Raw genomic sequence first — 16907 nt, 5'->3', positions numbered from 1 at the left:
TTTAGGACAGTTTTATAGATTTAGTTGCTTCTGCCAGTTGCATGTACAAAAATGCATGTACAGATCACTGTATGGTTCCATGACATCTATGAAAGCACCTAAATTGCTTGTAGTGAGAACACAGATCTGCATCTAAACTGCTTCAATGCGAATGCAAAGTCTGAAGCAATTTAGAAGCTAGTCATGTGCGAGTCAGTCAAAGAAACACAAAAAGCACACTACGTTGACCTGCCTTTGAGTCAGGCATACGTGTACACATAGTTATATAGAACATAATAAAATAGCGTGCAATTAGGCCATATGATGCTTGTATCCACTGCAGTTACATCAAGCCACATGCATTTTCATGTATGTACTAGTGGTACCAAATTTGGTGAAATTCATCAGAACTGCATAGCACTAATGGAGAGGGTTGAGGTGTACACAATACCTATCCAGCTTTGAAGGAACGTTACCTTCATGCAAAATTAAAAATAGATTCCTTAAAATACCATTAAATATCACTACACACAACATTAAAACTGACCTTTAGTAAATATAAACCTTAATATTTTACTTTTATTATTCAACAATTTAATTGGATAGACCATTAAGTTTGTTAAGCTATTTAATACAGAGGAATTTAAAAGCAGATGTTCACTGTAGCTGATCCCACTGTGAAAGGTCAGAAACAAGTCAATGACATTTAATTACCAAGTAAATTAAAGATACATTCTATATTCTGTACTGCCTTCTTGTTCTTGCATTCAGTTCCCATGAGCATTACAGAGAAGAAGAGTACACACATCAGAGACCGATCACATCATTTATTTAAAAATGGAGTAACACAACTGCAGATAACACAGTGAATGTAACGGGTAGAACACACGACTTTAGTTAAGCAAAGATTTTTTTTTAATCTCTGAAATGTGGTAGAATTCTGACATTCTCACAATAAAGTGTTCAAATGTCTAGGCATATTAAGAACTTCTTGGATTTAGTTGTTGCCCTCAATTTCAAATGCTAAAGGGTTTGCATAATTTTACCAATAAAAAAAAAAAAAAAAAATGAAATTAATGAAGTAAAGCAATTATTAATTGCTGTGAGGCTAAATCAAAACAGGGAATTTAATGAAAACCTATTTGCACTTGTTAGCCTTCTTTCATAAATGGATTAAACTGAGGAAAAATACAGCCTGCTGTACTGGCAAAATAAAGTGATAATGTAAAGACTTTGAAAGGGTTTTAATTTCAAAATGTATGCTGGGGCAAAACATACATCGTACATCTCTAAAATACATGCAAATTTACCCATGTTTTGCCCTTTGAAAATGCTAAAAAAGTACAAGAAAAATGTCTGCTGATACTGCCAGAAATCCAGTAAGCGCCTAACTTTCTGTGTACTCTGCCTCTGTTACACTTTTTCCTAAGCAGTGTTATCAGACCTGTCCAATTCACCCCTTGGGCTACTAAACACCTTTCCGATATGTTATGGAAAAAGAGAAGGAGGGGTTCTGTAGTCCAACAAAGCACACTGGGTAGGACTGACAACATAATTTTGGATTTCATTGCAGCAACTGTCAGACCCAAACAGGGAGCTAGGCGAATACTCTATTTCTCGCAGATCAACAAGTACATTCCTGTAATGAGCGGTTTTAAAGACAAAGCCTGGGTAAATGTGCATGTATCGCAGAAACGTACACAGGTTTTTCATTTTTTATTTTCTCTGGAACACTTTACCTAGCAATTGCCTAATTTAGTCCCATCTACTCTGCTAAATCTCAAACTTTCTGTGTTACCTAAAACTTTAAAGTGGTAATAAACTCTAGAAGACAATAAAATCAGTCCCCCTGCAAGTTAATGCCATAATGTGCTAGTTTAACAGACTTGACAAACAGCCGGCACTGACGTCACTGCTGCACATGTGCATCATTGCGTTGCCACCGTGGCATGGCGTGCTCTGCATTTGAATGATACAGAGACAGAGCTGTGCTGCTCCAGGTGGCAATGATTGCTCCCTTCAAGCTTGTGGTGCAGATCCAGTCTACAGCCTGAATAAGAGCCAATGGTTCAAGAAAGATTGACCGCGCTCCTAGGTTTGAAGCAGTGATGATTATTTTATTGAAGATAAAAATCCATCAAGATACATTGTAAGACATCATGATACCTCTATGCAGGCATGGCAAGATTAACGTGTTTCACAAATCAAGGTTCACTTAGCCATAATCTCTAAGCGAACCTTGATTCGTGAAACGCGTTAATCTTGCCATGCCTGCATAAAGGTCCCATGATGTCTTATGATATATCTTGATGGATTGGATTTTTTTATCTTTAATAAAGTAATCATCACTGCTTCATACCTGGGAGTGCGGTCAACCTTTCTTGAACCATTGGTTCTCTGCATTTATAGTGACATGAGCTGGAACAAATTTTATTATCTACTACATGATGCAAGTCCAAGCCATTTACAGGGCACTTACAGACAAGAATTTTTATAGGCTTACCTGTTCCATAAAGTAAACATTTTAGTTTAACCCCTTCCCGCCGACCGTACGCAGATATGCGTACTCAGCTTTCCGGGGTTATACCGGGATGATGCCCGCAGCTGCAGGCATCATCCCGGTACCGTTGTTTACAGCGGGCGATCGGCTATCCGTGTATAACAACCGGCTGTTATACCGGAGGAGCGGGAGGGGACACCCCCCCCCCCTCCCGCCGCTGTTACCGGGCCTCCCGTGCGATCAGGAGGCCCGGTGTCCATTCGGCTGCCTTCGGCGGCTGGGGGCGGGCTGGAATGAAGCTGCGAGCGGCTTCGTTCCAGCCTTCTCGTTGTAAACGCGGAAGCGATGTCATGACGTCACTTCCCGTTTACTCGGCTGCCAATGGCGCCGAATTTAAAAAAGTACACAGTATTCAGAATCGCCGTTTTCGGCGATCTGAATACTTTGAAGTGTAAAGGAGGGATGGGGGGTCTTTTAAACCCCCCATCCCTCCATAAAGAGTACCTGTCACCACCTATTACTGTCACAAGGGATGTTTACATTGCTTGTGACAGCAATAAAAGTAAAAAAAAAAAAATTTTTTTAAACACAATTTATAAAGTACAAAAATAAATAAAATAAAAAAAAAAAAAAAAAAATTTTAAAGTGCCCCTGTCCGCGCGAGCTCGCGCAGCGAAGAAAACGCATACGGAAGTCGCGCCCGCATATGTAAACGGTGTTCAAACCACACATGTGAGGTATCGCCGCGATCGTCAGAGCGAGAGCAATAATTCTAGCCCTAGACCTCCTCTGTAGCTCAAACCTGGTAACCGTAAAAAAATTTTAAAACGTCGCCTATGGAAATTCATAGGTACCGTAGTTCGTCGCCATTCCACGAGTGCGTGCAATTATAAAGGGTGACATGTTTGGTATCTATTTACTCAGCGTAACATCATCTTTCACATTATACAAAAAAATTGGGGTAACTTTACTGTTTGGATTTTTTAAAATTCATGAAAGTGTCACTTTTCCAAAAATTTGCGTTTAAAACACCGCTGCACAAATACCGTGTGATAAAAAATATTGCAACAATCGCCATTTTATTCTCTAGATTCTCTGCTAACAAATATATATAATGTTTGGGGGTTCTAAGTAATTTTCTAGCAAAAAATACGGATTTTAACTTGTAAACACCAAATTTCAAAAATAGGCTTAGTCATGAAAGGGTTAAATACCACTTTAATATCATATTTGACCAGCAGTGCCACTGCAGGTAAAAGCTGGAGATGAGACTATATGTACAGATCATATGCTATTGTATGTAGACATAAAAATACACATTATCAATAAGAAAAAAAACAAGTGATGATTTTATCTTGATGGCCAGGTTAAGTGCACTAACCTCTGGGTCTCGGTCTACCCACAAAGGAATCAACCATTCCAAACCCAGCCGTGATATGACTTGTTCTTCAGTACCATGATCATATGGTAAAGACCAAAGATGCACCCAGTCCTGAAAGACAAACCTTTATTTTAAATATAACAAAAAAAAATCTGTAGTCACAGAGTATGAATGGAGTATTTAAAAATATCTGTTTGGACGGAGGTACACCGAGTTTGTGTAGCAAATGCCACAGCTCTACCTAAATATAAATATATATATATATATATATATATATATATATATATATATATATATATATATATATATATATATATATATATATATATATATATATTTTTTTTTTAGATTTGACTAGCATGGGAAAGGTTTAGAATTGCTAGGTTTTTATTATCATTTCTCTTCTCTTTTTCCACACCTTCTTAGCCTGGAGATGACAGAGAAAGTGAACACAAATCTTCACCAGCAGTATTAAAAAACCTGACAGAGTTTCTAACCTCTAGACTTATAAATATAGAACTAAATAGGTTTGGATGGAGATGGCCTTCAAATACATGCCAACTGCAGAACAATATTTCTGTATAGAAAATGATTATACTTTATATACGGTAATGAATATACCTTCCAAAGACCATTTTTAAATATGGTTACAAAATGTGGATTTTGGTGGGAATGTATGTGACAAATGTGCATATTTACGAAGAGTTAGGTAGAAAGGCCTGGGCAGCGTTTTGCAATGATGTCTTTATAAATAGCATTGTAGCATTTTTGTTTTAAATGTTCCAATTTCTGAGACTCAATAGATTTTTTTTGATATATCTGAATCTATATAATAATTTTATACAGGTGCATCTCAAAAAATTAGAATATCATCAAAAAGGTCATTTATTTCAGTAATTCAATTCAAAAAGTGAAACTCATATTTCATATAGATGTGACGCAGAGCGATACATTTCAAGCATCTCTTACTTTTAATTTTGATGATTATGGTTTACAGTTAGTGAAAACCCAATATGCAGTATCTCATAGATTTGAATATAGTGAAAAAGTTCAATATTGAAGACTCATGGTGTCACACTCTAAGCAGCTAATTAACTCAAAACACCTGTGAAGGTTTCTTGAGCCCTTAAATGGTCTCTCAGTCTAGTTCAGTTCAGTCTAGTTCAGTAGGTTACACAATCATGTGGAAGAATACAGTCATTGACAACTGCCAAAAGGAAAGTCACAAAGGGTCATTGCTAAAGAAGCTGGCTGTTCACATAGTGCTGTATCCAAACATGTGGTAGAAAAGTGTAAGCAACAGGGATAACCACAGCCTTGATAAGATTGTGAAGCAAAGGACATTCAAGAATTTGGGAGAGATTTACAAGGAGTGGACTATGGCTGGTGTCAGTGCTTCAAGAGCCAACAAACACACACGTATCCAGGACATGGGCTACAACTGTCACATTCCTTGTGCCAAGTCACTCCTGAACCAGAGACAACGTAAGAAGGGTCTTACCTGGGCTAAGGAGAAAAAGCACTGGACTGTTGCTCAGTGGTCCAAAGTCCTTTTTTTTGGGATGAAAGTAAATTTTGCATTTAATTTGGAAATCAAGGTCCCAGAGTCTGGAGAAAGAGTGGAGAGGGCACAGAATCCAAGATGCATGAGGTCCAGTGTGAAGTTTCCACAGTCATTGATGATTTGGAGAGCCATGTCATCTGCTGATGTTGGTCCACTGTGTTATATTAAGTCCAAAGTCAGTGCAGCCCTCTACCAGGAAATTCTACAGCACTTCTTGCTTCCTTCTGGTGACCAGCTTTATGGAGATGATGAGTTAATTTTTCAGCAGGACTTGGCCCCTGCCCACATTGCCAAAAGTACCAATACCTGGTTTAATGACCATGGTATCACTGTGCTTGATTGGCCAGCAAACTTGACTGACCTAAACCCCATAGAGAATCTGTGGGGTATTGTCAAGAGGAAGATGAGAGGACACCAGATCCAACAATGCAGTTGCGCTGAAGGCTGCTATCAAAGCAACATGGGCTTCCATAACACCTCAGCAGTGCCACAGGCTGTATGCCTCCACGCCACACCGCATTGATGCAGTAAATCATGCAAAATGAGCCCCGAAAAAGTACTAAGTGCATACTATACTGTACATGGACATACTCTCAGTAAACCAGCAGGTCTGTATTAAAAATCTTTTTTCTTATTGGTCTGTAATATTCTAACTTTCGGATACAATGAATTTTGGGTTTTCACTAGCTGCGAGCCATAATCAAAATTAAAATTAAGAAATGCTTGAAATATATCACTCTGTGTGTGTAATGAATCTATATAATATGAGTTTCACTTTTTGAATTGAATTACTGAAATAAATGAATTTGACGATATTCAAATTTTTTGAGATGCACCTGTATATTTAGCACTCACTAAAATTAGGGATTTCTTGGCAGAAATATTGTAAATTAAGTGCTGCGTTATTTTGCAACCTTTTGCATACTGAATACATTTTATATTCCACCACTGGCGGAAGGACATACCGGTAGCATATTTGGGAGAGAGAGCGCAAAGATACGGCATATAGGAATTATCACTACAACGTAAAACATTTTTGAATAGCCCATTAGGACTAAGTGCACTTAACACTAATCCCGTTCTGATCTGTGCTGCTGTTGTGAAAAAAAGAGAACACGGTTTTCTCTTTACGTAGGCTGCCGCTCCACCCCCAATCTGGGGGAACGTTGGTTTCTTCTGTATGAAAACCACAGGAATTTGTAAGTTTTCAACCGTTGCAGAGTAACTATTGCAGTAATACACTTATTATTTCATTCATTGATTGAGTTCCTGCTATTAAAATGTATTCTTATGAGCCATGCAATGTGATAAACTGTCCTTTGGTAGAGTCTGGGGATTACACATGAGGACCTCTGGAAGAAACAGCTTCTCACACCACTACTACCACTACACTTTTGGCTTTACCCTTAGATTATTTAGAAATGTAAGCCTGGAAATGAAAACGTTTATTGAATTTGAAGGTTATAAAGCTGGCATAGAGGAAAAAAGTAACCAGACAGATGTTCTCTCTTGTTTTCTACATTAAAATGGCAGCTGGAACCAGACTGGCTTAAATAGTCATCAAAGACCTTTTTATTTCTAGTGCCTTCAATAGGCTACTACGTCATTTGGTATTGTTCTAAAACTGGCAGTTTACAATCTACTGCAACTGCCAGGATAGCTATTGTATTATGAGGTCACCTGTATGTTCAGCACTTCCACAAATGTTGTGCATCTATTACACTCATGAACTTATAACAACCCAGAAAGCACATATTAAATAAAAGGCATTTTACATAACAAGCAAAATAACGCAGTACAAAAAAAAAAAAAAAAAAAAAAAAAAACCCAAAAGATGCAAGAAACAAAAGAAAGCTGCAAAACATTTAAAAAAGCAAAGTATGCCATAAGGAGGAATTAATTGGTATTTTGCTTCAGTGCCTCAAAGGAGATACAGTTTCAAACAGCCATCTGCACATAATCAGATAGGTAGAAAAGAGATTTTAAAGGATGAAGTTATTTGAGTAAACCAAGTCACTGAGCCATTGTTGTCAACAAACATAATTCTTTAGCACTGGGGAAAAATAACATTATATATATATATATATATATATATATATATATATATATATATAACACCTTTTTATATTTAATTGTACTTTTGGCATGACAGGAGATGACTTATTTTTAAAGAAAAATCTTATTTTGGAAGAAAAAGATAACATTATAAAGGAAGACTCATTGAAAGTAGATGGAAAGAAAGTAACATTTATGTTTCTGGCATCACATGGATGCCTCTTGCCACACATTCCAGCTTACAAAGAACACCATTTCCATTCCTCACCGTGTTCCTGGCTTGAGCTGTCATCTCATGGGACAAGTGAAGCAAGCACAATACTGTGCTCTTTGTGACACCTTTCCCCATATAGGAAAGAGCATTTCCTCCCCATTCCACATAAAACGATGAAATGATCTGATAAGAGGAAAAAACAATTTCATGGTAGCTTGACTTTTACGAGTGTTCATAGAATAAAGTAAAACAGTACAATATACTTCGCTGAACTATATATTTTTCAATATAGTCTCGTTTACAGTAATGATACCGGATTCTGCAGTTAGGAGCAACTTGTCTCTCTATGTGGAACAAAAATAATGAAATAAACCTGAAACAACCTGTTATTTTTTTTTCTTATCATCTAGGATTCAAGTAATTGGCTGTGCCAGATCTAGATGTAAAACATGTGGCCAGAAGCAAACAAATTAAATTCTCACTCAAGCTAGACAGCACATCAGTTTCCGTTACTTCTTGAGTGCCCTATATCCCCCAGATAGTGGGGAGTTTAAATATACATTCAGCTTCTATGCTCGCTAGAGATGGCATCCACAGTAGTTGGTAACCATTTGTACATTAGCACATTCCAGGATTTAAAGTTTACATGAAATGTCGAACAAGAGCAATCAAGGACATGGAAATGTATACTATGCATTGCAGAGGAATGGCTGAAAATGCTTCATAGATAATCAGTGGAGAACTACACCCTTTTTGTTTATGGATAAAATGAACAGAGCCAGCTACAAGCACCCTATCTTCCTAATATCTGGAATTCTGTTACAACACTTTCAAAAGGTATATGCAGTTATACAGTACCGTATGTTCTATTTGGGCGATGGACAGCATGTGGAACGCCAAAGGAGACCCACCAAGGGAGACGTTGCCCTTTGGTGTGCCACATGCTGTCCATCTCCATGGGTGATAGGTAAGCTTCTACACAGCTCCATATCTTGGTCTCTATGTTTAGACATATTCAATTATCTATATTAAATTTAGTTTTTCTGCATCATGACTGTCACGGTTTCTTTAAAGATAATTTTGCTCTCAAACACTCCTGAGGAAGCGATTAACGCGCAACATGTTGAGAAGATATGGATAAACCTGTTGTGACAGACCATAAGAACCAACTCTTGGTATCACTAAGCAAATATCCACTCAATAGGGAACAATTTTAGTGTCTATGTTTGGGCACAATCTTTTTGTATGTTTTATTTAATTAAAAAAAAAAAAATAGTTTTAGACTATTTATTTACTATTTATGGAATTTTAGAAGTAAATGAAATTTTGAACTACATTTGACCAACATTCATTGAATGCACCGAGAATTTTCATACAAATTTTTGTCCAAAATCTACTAGTGTATAAATATTCACTTGCCGACCAGTCACGGGTCTAGTATGTCACTGGGCTTCAAGTGGTTGTACCAGGGGACAGTCAGCTCTTTTAACCGGTTCTCGACCGGCTCACGCAGATATACTGTGTCAGAATGTGTCAGGAAGGGCATGCCAGCACCCAAGATGGCTGCCGAAGAAGACGACCTGTTACCTCTGCCTGTCAGGAAGGGCATGCCAGCACCCAAGAAGGCTGCCGAAGAAGATGACCTGTTACTTCTGCCCCTGTCAGAATGCCATTGGTGCACACACACCCTGTGACAGCTTTTGACACCCAAACAGGCTACTTAAACTCAGTCAGTTTCCAGACTCAGTGCTGTCTGCTCTACAGCGTTCCCTGTGTATCCTGCAATTACCTACCTGACTTCCGTTCCTGTTGTGACCCGGCTTGCTTCCTGACGTTCCTGTTTCCTGCCTGCATCTGACCCCAGCTGGTCCTCTACTTTGCATCTGCCTGCTCCTTCTGCCACTTCGCTGCCAGTCTGACGACCCGGCCTGTAATCCGATTCCGCTTCCGCCTCTGTTCCTGACGTGCCCGTTTGTGTATGACCTGGCCTGCCTGTACCTGCCTTCTCTTCAGCCTCGAGGGTGCCACCATCCCTTCTGCTGCACCTGCACTTCTGCCTGTGGGGACCGGTTGTCTACTCACTCCAGCCACCTGCCTACCACTGCTCTGGGATTCCTACAGACACCTCTACAGCCCGGCCGAGTGCTCCGATCCAGCTCCAGGTTCAGCGATCCCGCCAGGCACTCGTGCGACTCTGCATCTCGGGGCTTCCTGTCAGCTCTATCAGGGGCTCCAAGTCAGAGTTGTAAGAGAGGCTGTCCTCTGCATATCAGGCTCCATCACCAGGTACGTGACAGAATGGCTCCCCTGGGCGAAACCCCGTACAGGTACGTCCTTCTGCTTTTGGGCACAGCGGGGGACCCAATGCGCGTGGCCAGTGGGCGCGATCGCCGCTGGCCACGCACGAGCGTCAGCACAGGGATTTGTGTGTAAACACACAAATCCCTGTGCTGTCAGGGAAGAGGAAATGTATCGTTTGTTCCTACCAAGTAGGAAAAATGATATGTCTCCTCTCCTAGTCACTCCCATCCCCACACAGTTAGAACACAGTGAGGGAACACACACAATTAACCCCTTGATCGCCCCCTAGCATTAACCTCTTCCCTGCCAGTGACATTTGCACAGTAATCAGTACATTTTTACAGCACTGATCAATGTATAATTGTCAATGGTCCCAAAAAAGTGTCAAAAGGTACCGCAGATCATCGCCATTACTAGAAAAAAAATAAAATAAATAAAAATGCTATAAATCTTTCCCATAGTTTGTAGATGCTATAGCTTTTGCGCAAACCATTCAATATTGGGGGATATTTATTATAGCAAAAAGTCAAAAATAGTTTTGTTTTTTTTCAAAATTGTCGCTTTTTTTGTTTATAGCGCAAAAAAATAAAAACCGCAGAGGTGATCAAATACCACCAAAAGAAAGCTCTATTTGTGGGGAAAAAAAAAGACGAAATTTTGTTTGGGTACAGTGTCGAACGACCACGCAACTGTCAGTAAAAGCGACATAGTGCCAAATTGTAAAAAGTGCTCTGGTCAGGAAGGGGGTATAATATTCTGGGGCTGAAGCGATTAAGAGCAATCCTAGTGGCTAACTAGCAACTGGACTGCTTTTAAAAGCCGCCTTCCGTGGCTCCTCCAGGATCTCCCGGGAGTCCCGATCGACCAGCCGATGCTTGCACCAGCTGATCGGAGAGCTAAACAAAGCTGAACAAAGATCGGATAGCCTTTGTTCGGCTCTCAGCTATGGTAACCCGGAATGGATGACCTGACATCGTTTTTGGTTTACCCGCATGTCAACAGCACCATGTGTAAAAATTAAAAGCATTCAAACACACCGATCTTGGTGTGATCAAATGCTTTTAAGGGTAGAGGAGGGATTTGGCGTCTTTGGGGATCTGGGAGCCCAGATCTCTCGAAAAAGAATACCTGTCACATGCCTAATGCTGTCACAAAGGACGTTTACATTCCTTGTGACAGCAAAAAAAAAAAAAAAAAAAAAAGTGATATTAAATTTTTTTTTAAACAACAGTGTAAAAACAAAATAAATAATGAATTAATAATAATAATAATAAAAAAATTTAAAAGTGCCCCCCCCCCTGCTGGCGCGCAAAGGCGAACTCACGTGTCAATCCTGTGCGCACGCAAACAGTGATCGTCCCACACATGTGAGGTATCACCACGAACGTAAGATAGTAATTCTAGCACCAGATGTCTCAGTTAAATCTAAAGTGGTAACCTACAATGGCTTTTAAAAACATCGCCAATGGATAGTAAAATTTACATTATTTGTCACTGTTGCACGGACGTATACAATTTTAAAAAGTGTGACATGTTTGGCATCTATTTACTCTGCGTAACATCATCTTTTATATATTATGTACTGTGGGGGTTTAGCATTAAAATAAAATAAATAAATAAATAAAGTGTATTTGAAATTCAAAGAAACGGTATTGCGTTTGAAAAACCGCTGCGCAAATGATTTCCTCAGTCATCCCCAAAAAAGTACATACAACGGTACGTATACTTTAAAATTTTAAATAAAACAATTCCAACTTTAATATGAATTGAGCTTATTTCTACACTATATTAAAACGGATATGAATAACCCTAGTAAATACAGCCGTTGAGTTCCAGAACTGCAACAATGACAAACAATGATCTGGTCATAAATGCTCTCTTACCTCAAGAAGGCTGGTCAGTAACTTCACACAGATGGTGACTGGCTCTGTCGTAGGGCAATGCGAGCTCCATCCTGGCAAGGATGTGACATGGACCATGCCTTTCAGAGTTCTGGCTAAAGATGGAAGGCCATAGAAATGGGGAGCATCTGACACTTTCAAACAATCGAGCAAACGCAGGGCTAGCTGTGCTCTGACTGCTCCGGCAAGAGCCATGCACTTCCTGTCAGATTAAAAGTATATGAGTTGAGTTATGGTTGGACAATAATGGGAGGTTCTTTTACTGTAGAAGAGAAACAAAATGGCTAGCTTTTCCAAGCAGACAAGGGAGGTTAAATATTTAAAGCAAAATGCAAGCCAAAGGTAAGATAAAAATTATTCGTCTGTTAAAAAAAAGAAACTAAAACCAGCTTTTGCGGCTTTATTCGGCTTCACGCCAGAGATTTCCCCAGTAGTACTTTTTTCTGCTGTTAGATGCCAGCAACATTCAACCCACTTCCTCTGAGCCAAGATCATCCTAGACCTGTCCCAGCCTGTGACTGGACAGTGAAAAGAGAAGCAGTCCAGTGATGATCTTATCTCTCTGTTGCCATCTCTTTCAATTAGCCATCTTGTTTTCAATGCATGAACTGATTGGTTCCTTGTACTACCACTTCTTTTCACAGCCCTGCTGCGTAAGAATAGCGAAGAAACACACTGTTCTCATTAATTAAAAAAAACAATTTAATGATGCATTAATCATCACAGAACTGTGTTAATATAGTTTTAAATGTGCTTAAGAGTGATTGTAAACCTCAGACATGAAATATGAACAAAAAATATCCCCCTATAGTGTGTACTTTTCTCAATTAAAGGAAAAACTTGTTTGGCTGTACTTCTCCTGTGGATCACAGGAGTGCAGTTCCTTCTGCAGCCCTGTGACTGAAGCCCGCTGTCAGCTGTCACAGAGCCGGTCCAGGCTTGGGCAAGATAGCAACCATATGGTTGGGATCTGCCCACATACCTGGACCAGCACCCGACTCAGCCTCTCAGCGAGCCACTGAGAGCCTGAGCCAGCCGCTCCCACCCTCTCCACAGCCCAGCACTCCAGTGACTGAGGAGATAGAGCAGACAGCGGTGACTGTCAGTCATCAGCTCTCTTCTCCCGTAGCTGTGAGAATCTAGCCATCAGCGGTGTTTGATTGGCAGGGAACAGGTGCAGCATCGGACAGATGCTGCATCTAGCTAAGTATGATTCTTAAAAAAAAAATAAAACCCATATTTCTCTTTTAAGCGTCATTTCCGTCTGCTGCTTTGTTCCTCTATCAGCATGGATCCCTTCGGACGAGTTTTCCTGACACCAAGAAAAAAAAAAGTGACAGGGGAGGGATCTCCAGCTGATAGACAGTCTCCTCCCTCCAATCAGCTGTCAGAGGTCTTCTCATTGAGCTCTGCAGAGTGTAATTTCAACTCTCCACCGCCTTGTTTTCTGACATCTCAGAAAAGATTTATAAATTCTGGACTTTAAACAGCTGTATAGAAGAGAAGCCTGCAGATAAACCATTGCAATATCAAGGTACAGTATTCTACAAAATAAAGCGCACTCAATTTTTTGGCGTCTCTGACCTGGGCAGCCCTAACAAATCAGAATTTGAATTAAAACGGCATTGCAATAGACAGATACTTGAATTCTCCCCTAAACATCTTTCCCAGAAAGGTTGAACTGGATGGACTGATTTCTTGATTGAACCTTACCAACTATGTAACAATGATGACAGACCTATCAGCATGACAAGCAGGCATAGTTATACATAGTAAAAAACAGTCCTTTAAGTAAAGTTGACCGACATATAAAAAGTCTACACACCCCTGTTAAAAGGTCAGGTTCCTGTGATCTAAAAAAATGAGACAAAGATAAATAATTTCAGACCTTTTTCCAACTTTAATCTGACCTATAAACTGAGTTTATAAACTATAAACTCAATTGAACAACAAACTGAAATCTTTTAGGTGGAGGGAAGCAAAAAAAAAAAAAATAATATGGTTGCATAAGCGTGCGCACCCTTACATTAATACTTTGTTGAAGCACCTTTTGATTTTATTAGAGCACTCAGTCTTCTTGGGTAAGAGTCTATCAGCATGGCACATCTTGACTTGGCAATATTTGCCCACTCTCCTTTGCAAAAACACTCCAAATCTGTCAGATTGGAAGGGCATCTACTGTGCGCAGCCATCTTCAGATCACCCCACAAATTTTCAATTGGATTCAGGTCTGGGCTCTGGCTGGGCCATTCCAAAACTTTAATCTCCTGGTGATGCCATTCCTTTGTTGATTTGGATGTATGCTTTGGGTCGTTTGTCATGCTGAAAGATTAAATTCCTCTTCATGTTCAGCTTTCTAGCAGAAGCCTGAAGGTTTTGTACCAATATTGACTGGTATTTAGAACTGTTCCTAATTCCCTCTACCTTGACTAAGGCCCCTATTCCAGCTGAAGAAAAACAACCCCAAAGCATGATGTTGCCATCACCATGCTTCACGGTAGGTATGGTGTTCTTTTGGTGATGTGCAGTGTTGTTTTTGCACCGACCATATCTTCTGGAATCATGGCCAAAAAGTTCAACCTTGGTTCATCAGACCATAACACATTTTCCCACATGCTTTTGGGAGACTTCAGATGTGCTTTTGCAAAATTTAGCCGTGCTTGGAAGTTTTTCTTGGTAAGAAAAGGCTTCCATCTTGCCACTCTACCCATAGCCCAGACATACGAAGAATACAGGAGGTTGTCACATGTACCACACAGCCAGTACTTGCCAGATATTCCTGCAGCTCCTTTAATGTTACTGTAGGCCTCTTGGCAGCCACCCTCACCAGTTTTCTTCTTGCCTTTTCATACATTTTGGAGGGACATCCAGTTCTTGGTAATGTCACTGGTGTGCCATATTTTCTCCACTTGTTCCATGGTATATCTAATGCCTTGGAGATTCGTTTGTACCCTTCTCCTGACTGATTCCTTTTTAACAATGAGATCCCTCATTGGAAGTGCTCTGAGGACCATGGCTTTTGCTGTAGGATGCAACTAAGAAAATGTCAGGAAAGACCTACTAGAACAGCTGAACTTTAATTTGGGGTTAATCAGAGGCACTTTAAATAACTGCAGATGTGTACTGACTCCTATTTAACATGAGTTTGAATGTGATTGCTTAATTCTTAATACAGCTACATCCCAGTTAAAAGAGGGTGTGCACACTTATGCAACCACATTATAGTTTTTTCGTTTTATCCCCCCCCCAAAAGATTTCAGTTTGTTTTTCAATTGAGTTTTTCAGTTTATAGGTCATATTAAAAGGTGGAAAAAGTTCTGAAATTATTTATCTGTCTCATTTTTTTACATCACAGAAACCTGACATTTTAACAGGGGTGTGTAGACTTTTTATATCCATTGTATGAGTGAATAATTAACAAGCCAAGCTAAATATATCCGCAAATAATTTTTTCTGTAAACACATAAATATATATTTTCAATTGCTATTCAAAACCCGACACAGAGCAACGCAATAATTACTAAACAAAAATGTATGTTTATCGGTCTATGAAGAGATCGGTATTCAAGCCAGTTCCCTGGCAACAAACAAATCAGATGCCAAAATTGTAATGTCTGGTATAAAACAAATTATGCAGCTGGCATAACTTTCATATTTGTCAATGCACAACCACTCTTAATGTGATATAATTGCAGGTTTGTAAAGACCCTTCCACTACTGACAATTTACTTTTATGTTCCAAAACACAATACATGAATTTCAGACTATTGATTAAAGTGCTGTGTTATTGGTACCTAGGAAATATTAAAATTCTCATCTATATATAGAAATAGGGAAAATAAAATATGAGGTTCTGGAAATATTCACTAAAGCCCATTGCATGACCATCAAAACTCAAAACCAAAAGGGTAACTAAAACTGCAATCCAGGCAATCAGATAATAAACATTTAAAAAATAAGTTCATCTTTAAAAAATAAAATAAATAAATAAATAATACATTCACATATTTTTGCAGGTAACAAAATGTGCATTTTTTTTTTCTTTCTGGAGTCTACAGAGCATTGCACCCACAATCAGCAGATCATGAGTGCAATGTCAGACTCCTGCAGAATCTCAGTACAGCTGTCTGCCTGTACCTCCCACGGGGGCAGACAGTTACTGGAGAGCAGGAAGAACAATTAACTATGAGAGAGCTCACCAGTGTCCTCACAGTTCTTTGAGACTATAAACCATCTGCTACGATGGCAAATGGTAGTTCTGTCCTCGCTACACATTTTCCTGTGTGTAACTCGACATACAGCTGAATCTTCCTACTCTGCAATAAACCAGACTGGATGTAAATCATAAGCTTTATTAACAAAACAGGGTGGGGCAAAATTATTGGTACAAAACAGAAAAAGTATTTATAATCAGTATATGAAATATACAAAAAATACAATCTACAAATAGGCTGTGAATGGCAGTAAGTAATTCTCACAAGCGATGCTGCCATTAGCGGATGTAAAGAGGTGCAAGTTCCAATCCAACATGTGCTCTCACAGCTGGTTCTTTCTCTCTAGTCTCTAAGATTGAGTGTGAGCTCCCAGGATGCACCTGTCTCTCTTCTCAGACTAAAGAATGATGGGAACTTTTATTAAAGCTGAACAGTTTCTAGTTTCTGCAAAAACAGTAAATTCACCATCGGCTCCATCTAAAGTGATTGTAAAGTCTCTTTTAAAAAAAAAAACAAAACAAACATGGTATACTTACCTCCTATGTGCAATAGTTTTGCACAGAGCAGCCTGGATCCTTCTCTTTTTGGGTTTCTTTTCGCTGCTCCTGGCACCTCCCTCCTGTTGAGTGTCCCCACAGCAAGCAGCTTGCTATGGGGGCACCCGAGCTGCACCTCTGTTTGTTCATTCAGACACGGAGCTGCCATGAGGCCCAACCCCATCCCCTCTCTCCTGATTGGCTAACTGACTTTGAGTGACAGACACGGGAGCCAATGGAGCCGCTGCTGTGTCTCAGCCAA

The 16907-nt window shown here is 39.5% G+C and overlaps 1 protein-coding gene across 3 annotated transcripts in view; it reads right to left on the bottom strand.

Moving 5' to 3' along the window:
- Positions 1–16907, bottom strand: part of RTTN (rotatin) — a 372765-nt gene that overhangs the window by 126001 nt on the left and 229857 nt on the right. For all 3 annotated transcript variants that reach the window (XM_073631267.1, XM_073631266.1, XM_073631268.1), the window contains exons 29-31: positions 11878–12097; positions 7748–7876; positions 3861–3971 (exon numbers count right to left, since the gene is read on the bottom strand). In XM_073631267.1, the coding sequence (XP_073487368.1) occupies positions 3861–3971; positions 7748–7876; positions 11878–12097 (460 nt within the window). The remainder of the gene's footprint in view (positions 1–3860; positions 3972–7747; positions 7877–11877; positions 12098–16907) is intronic.

Source organism: Aquarana catesbeiana, linkage group LG05, assembly GCF_042186555.1.
Source record: "Aquarana catesbeiana isolate 2022-GZ linkage group LG05, ASM4218655v1, whole genome shotgun sequence".
NCBI lineage: Eukaryota > Metazoa > Chordata > Amphibia > Anura > Ranidae > Aquarana > Aquarana catesbeiana.
This window is presented reverse-complemented; position numbering and strand designations above follow the sequence as displayed.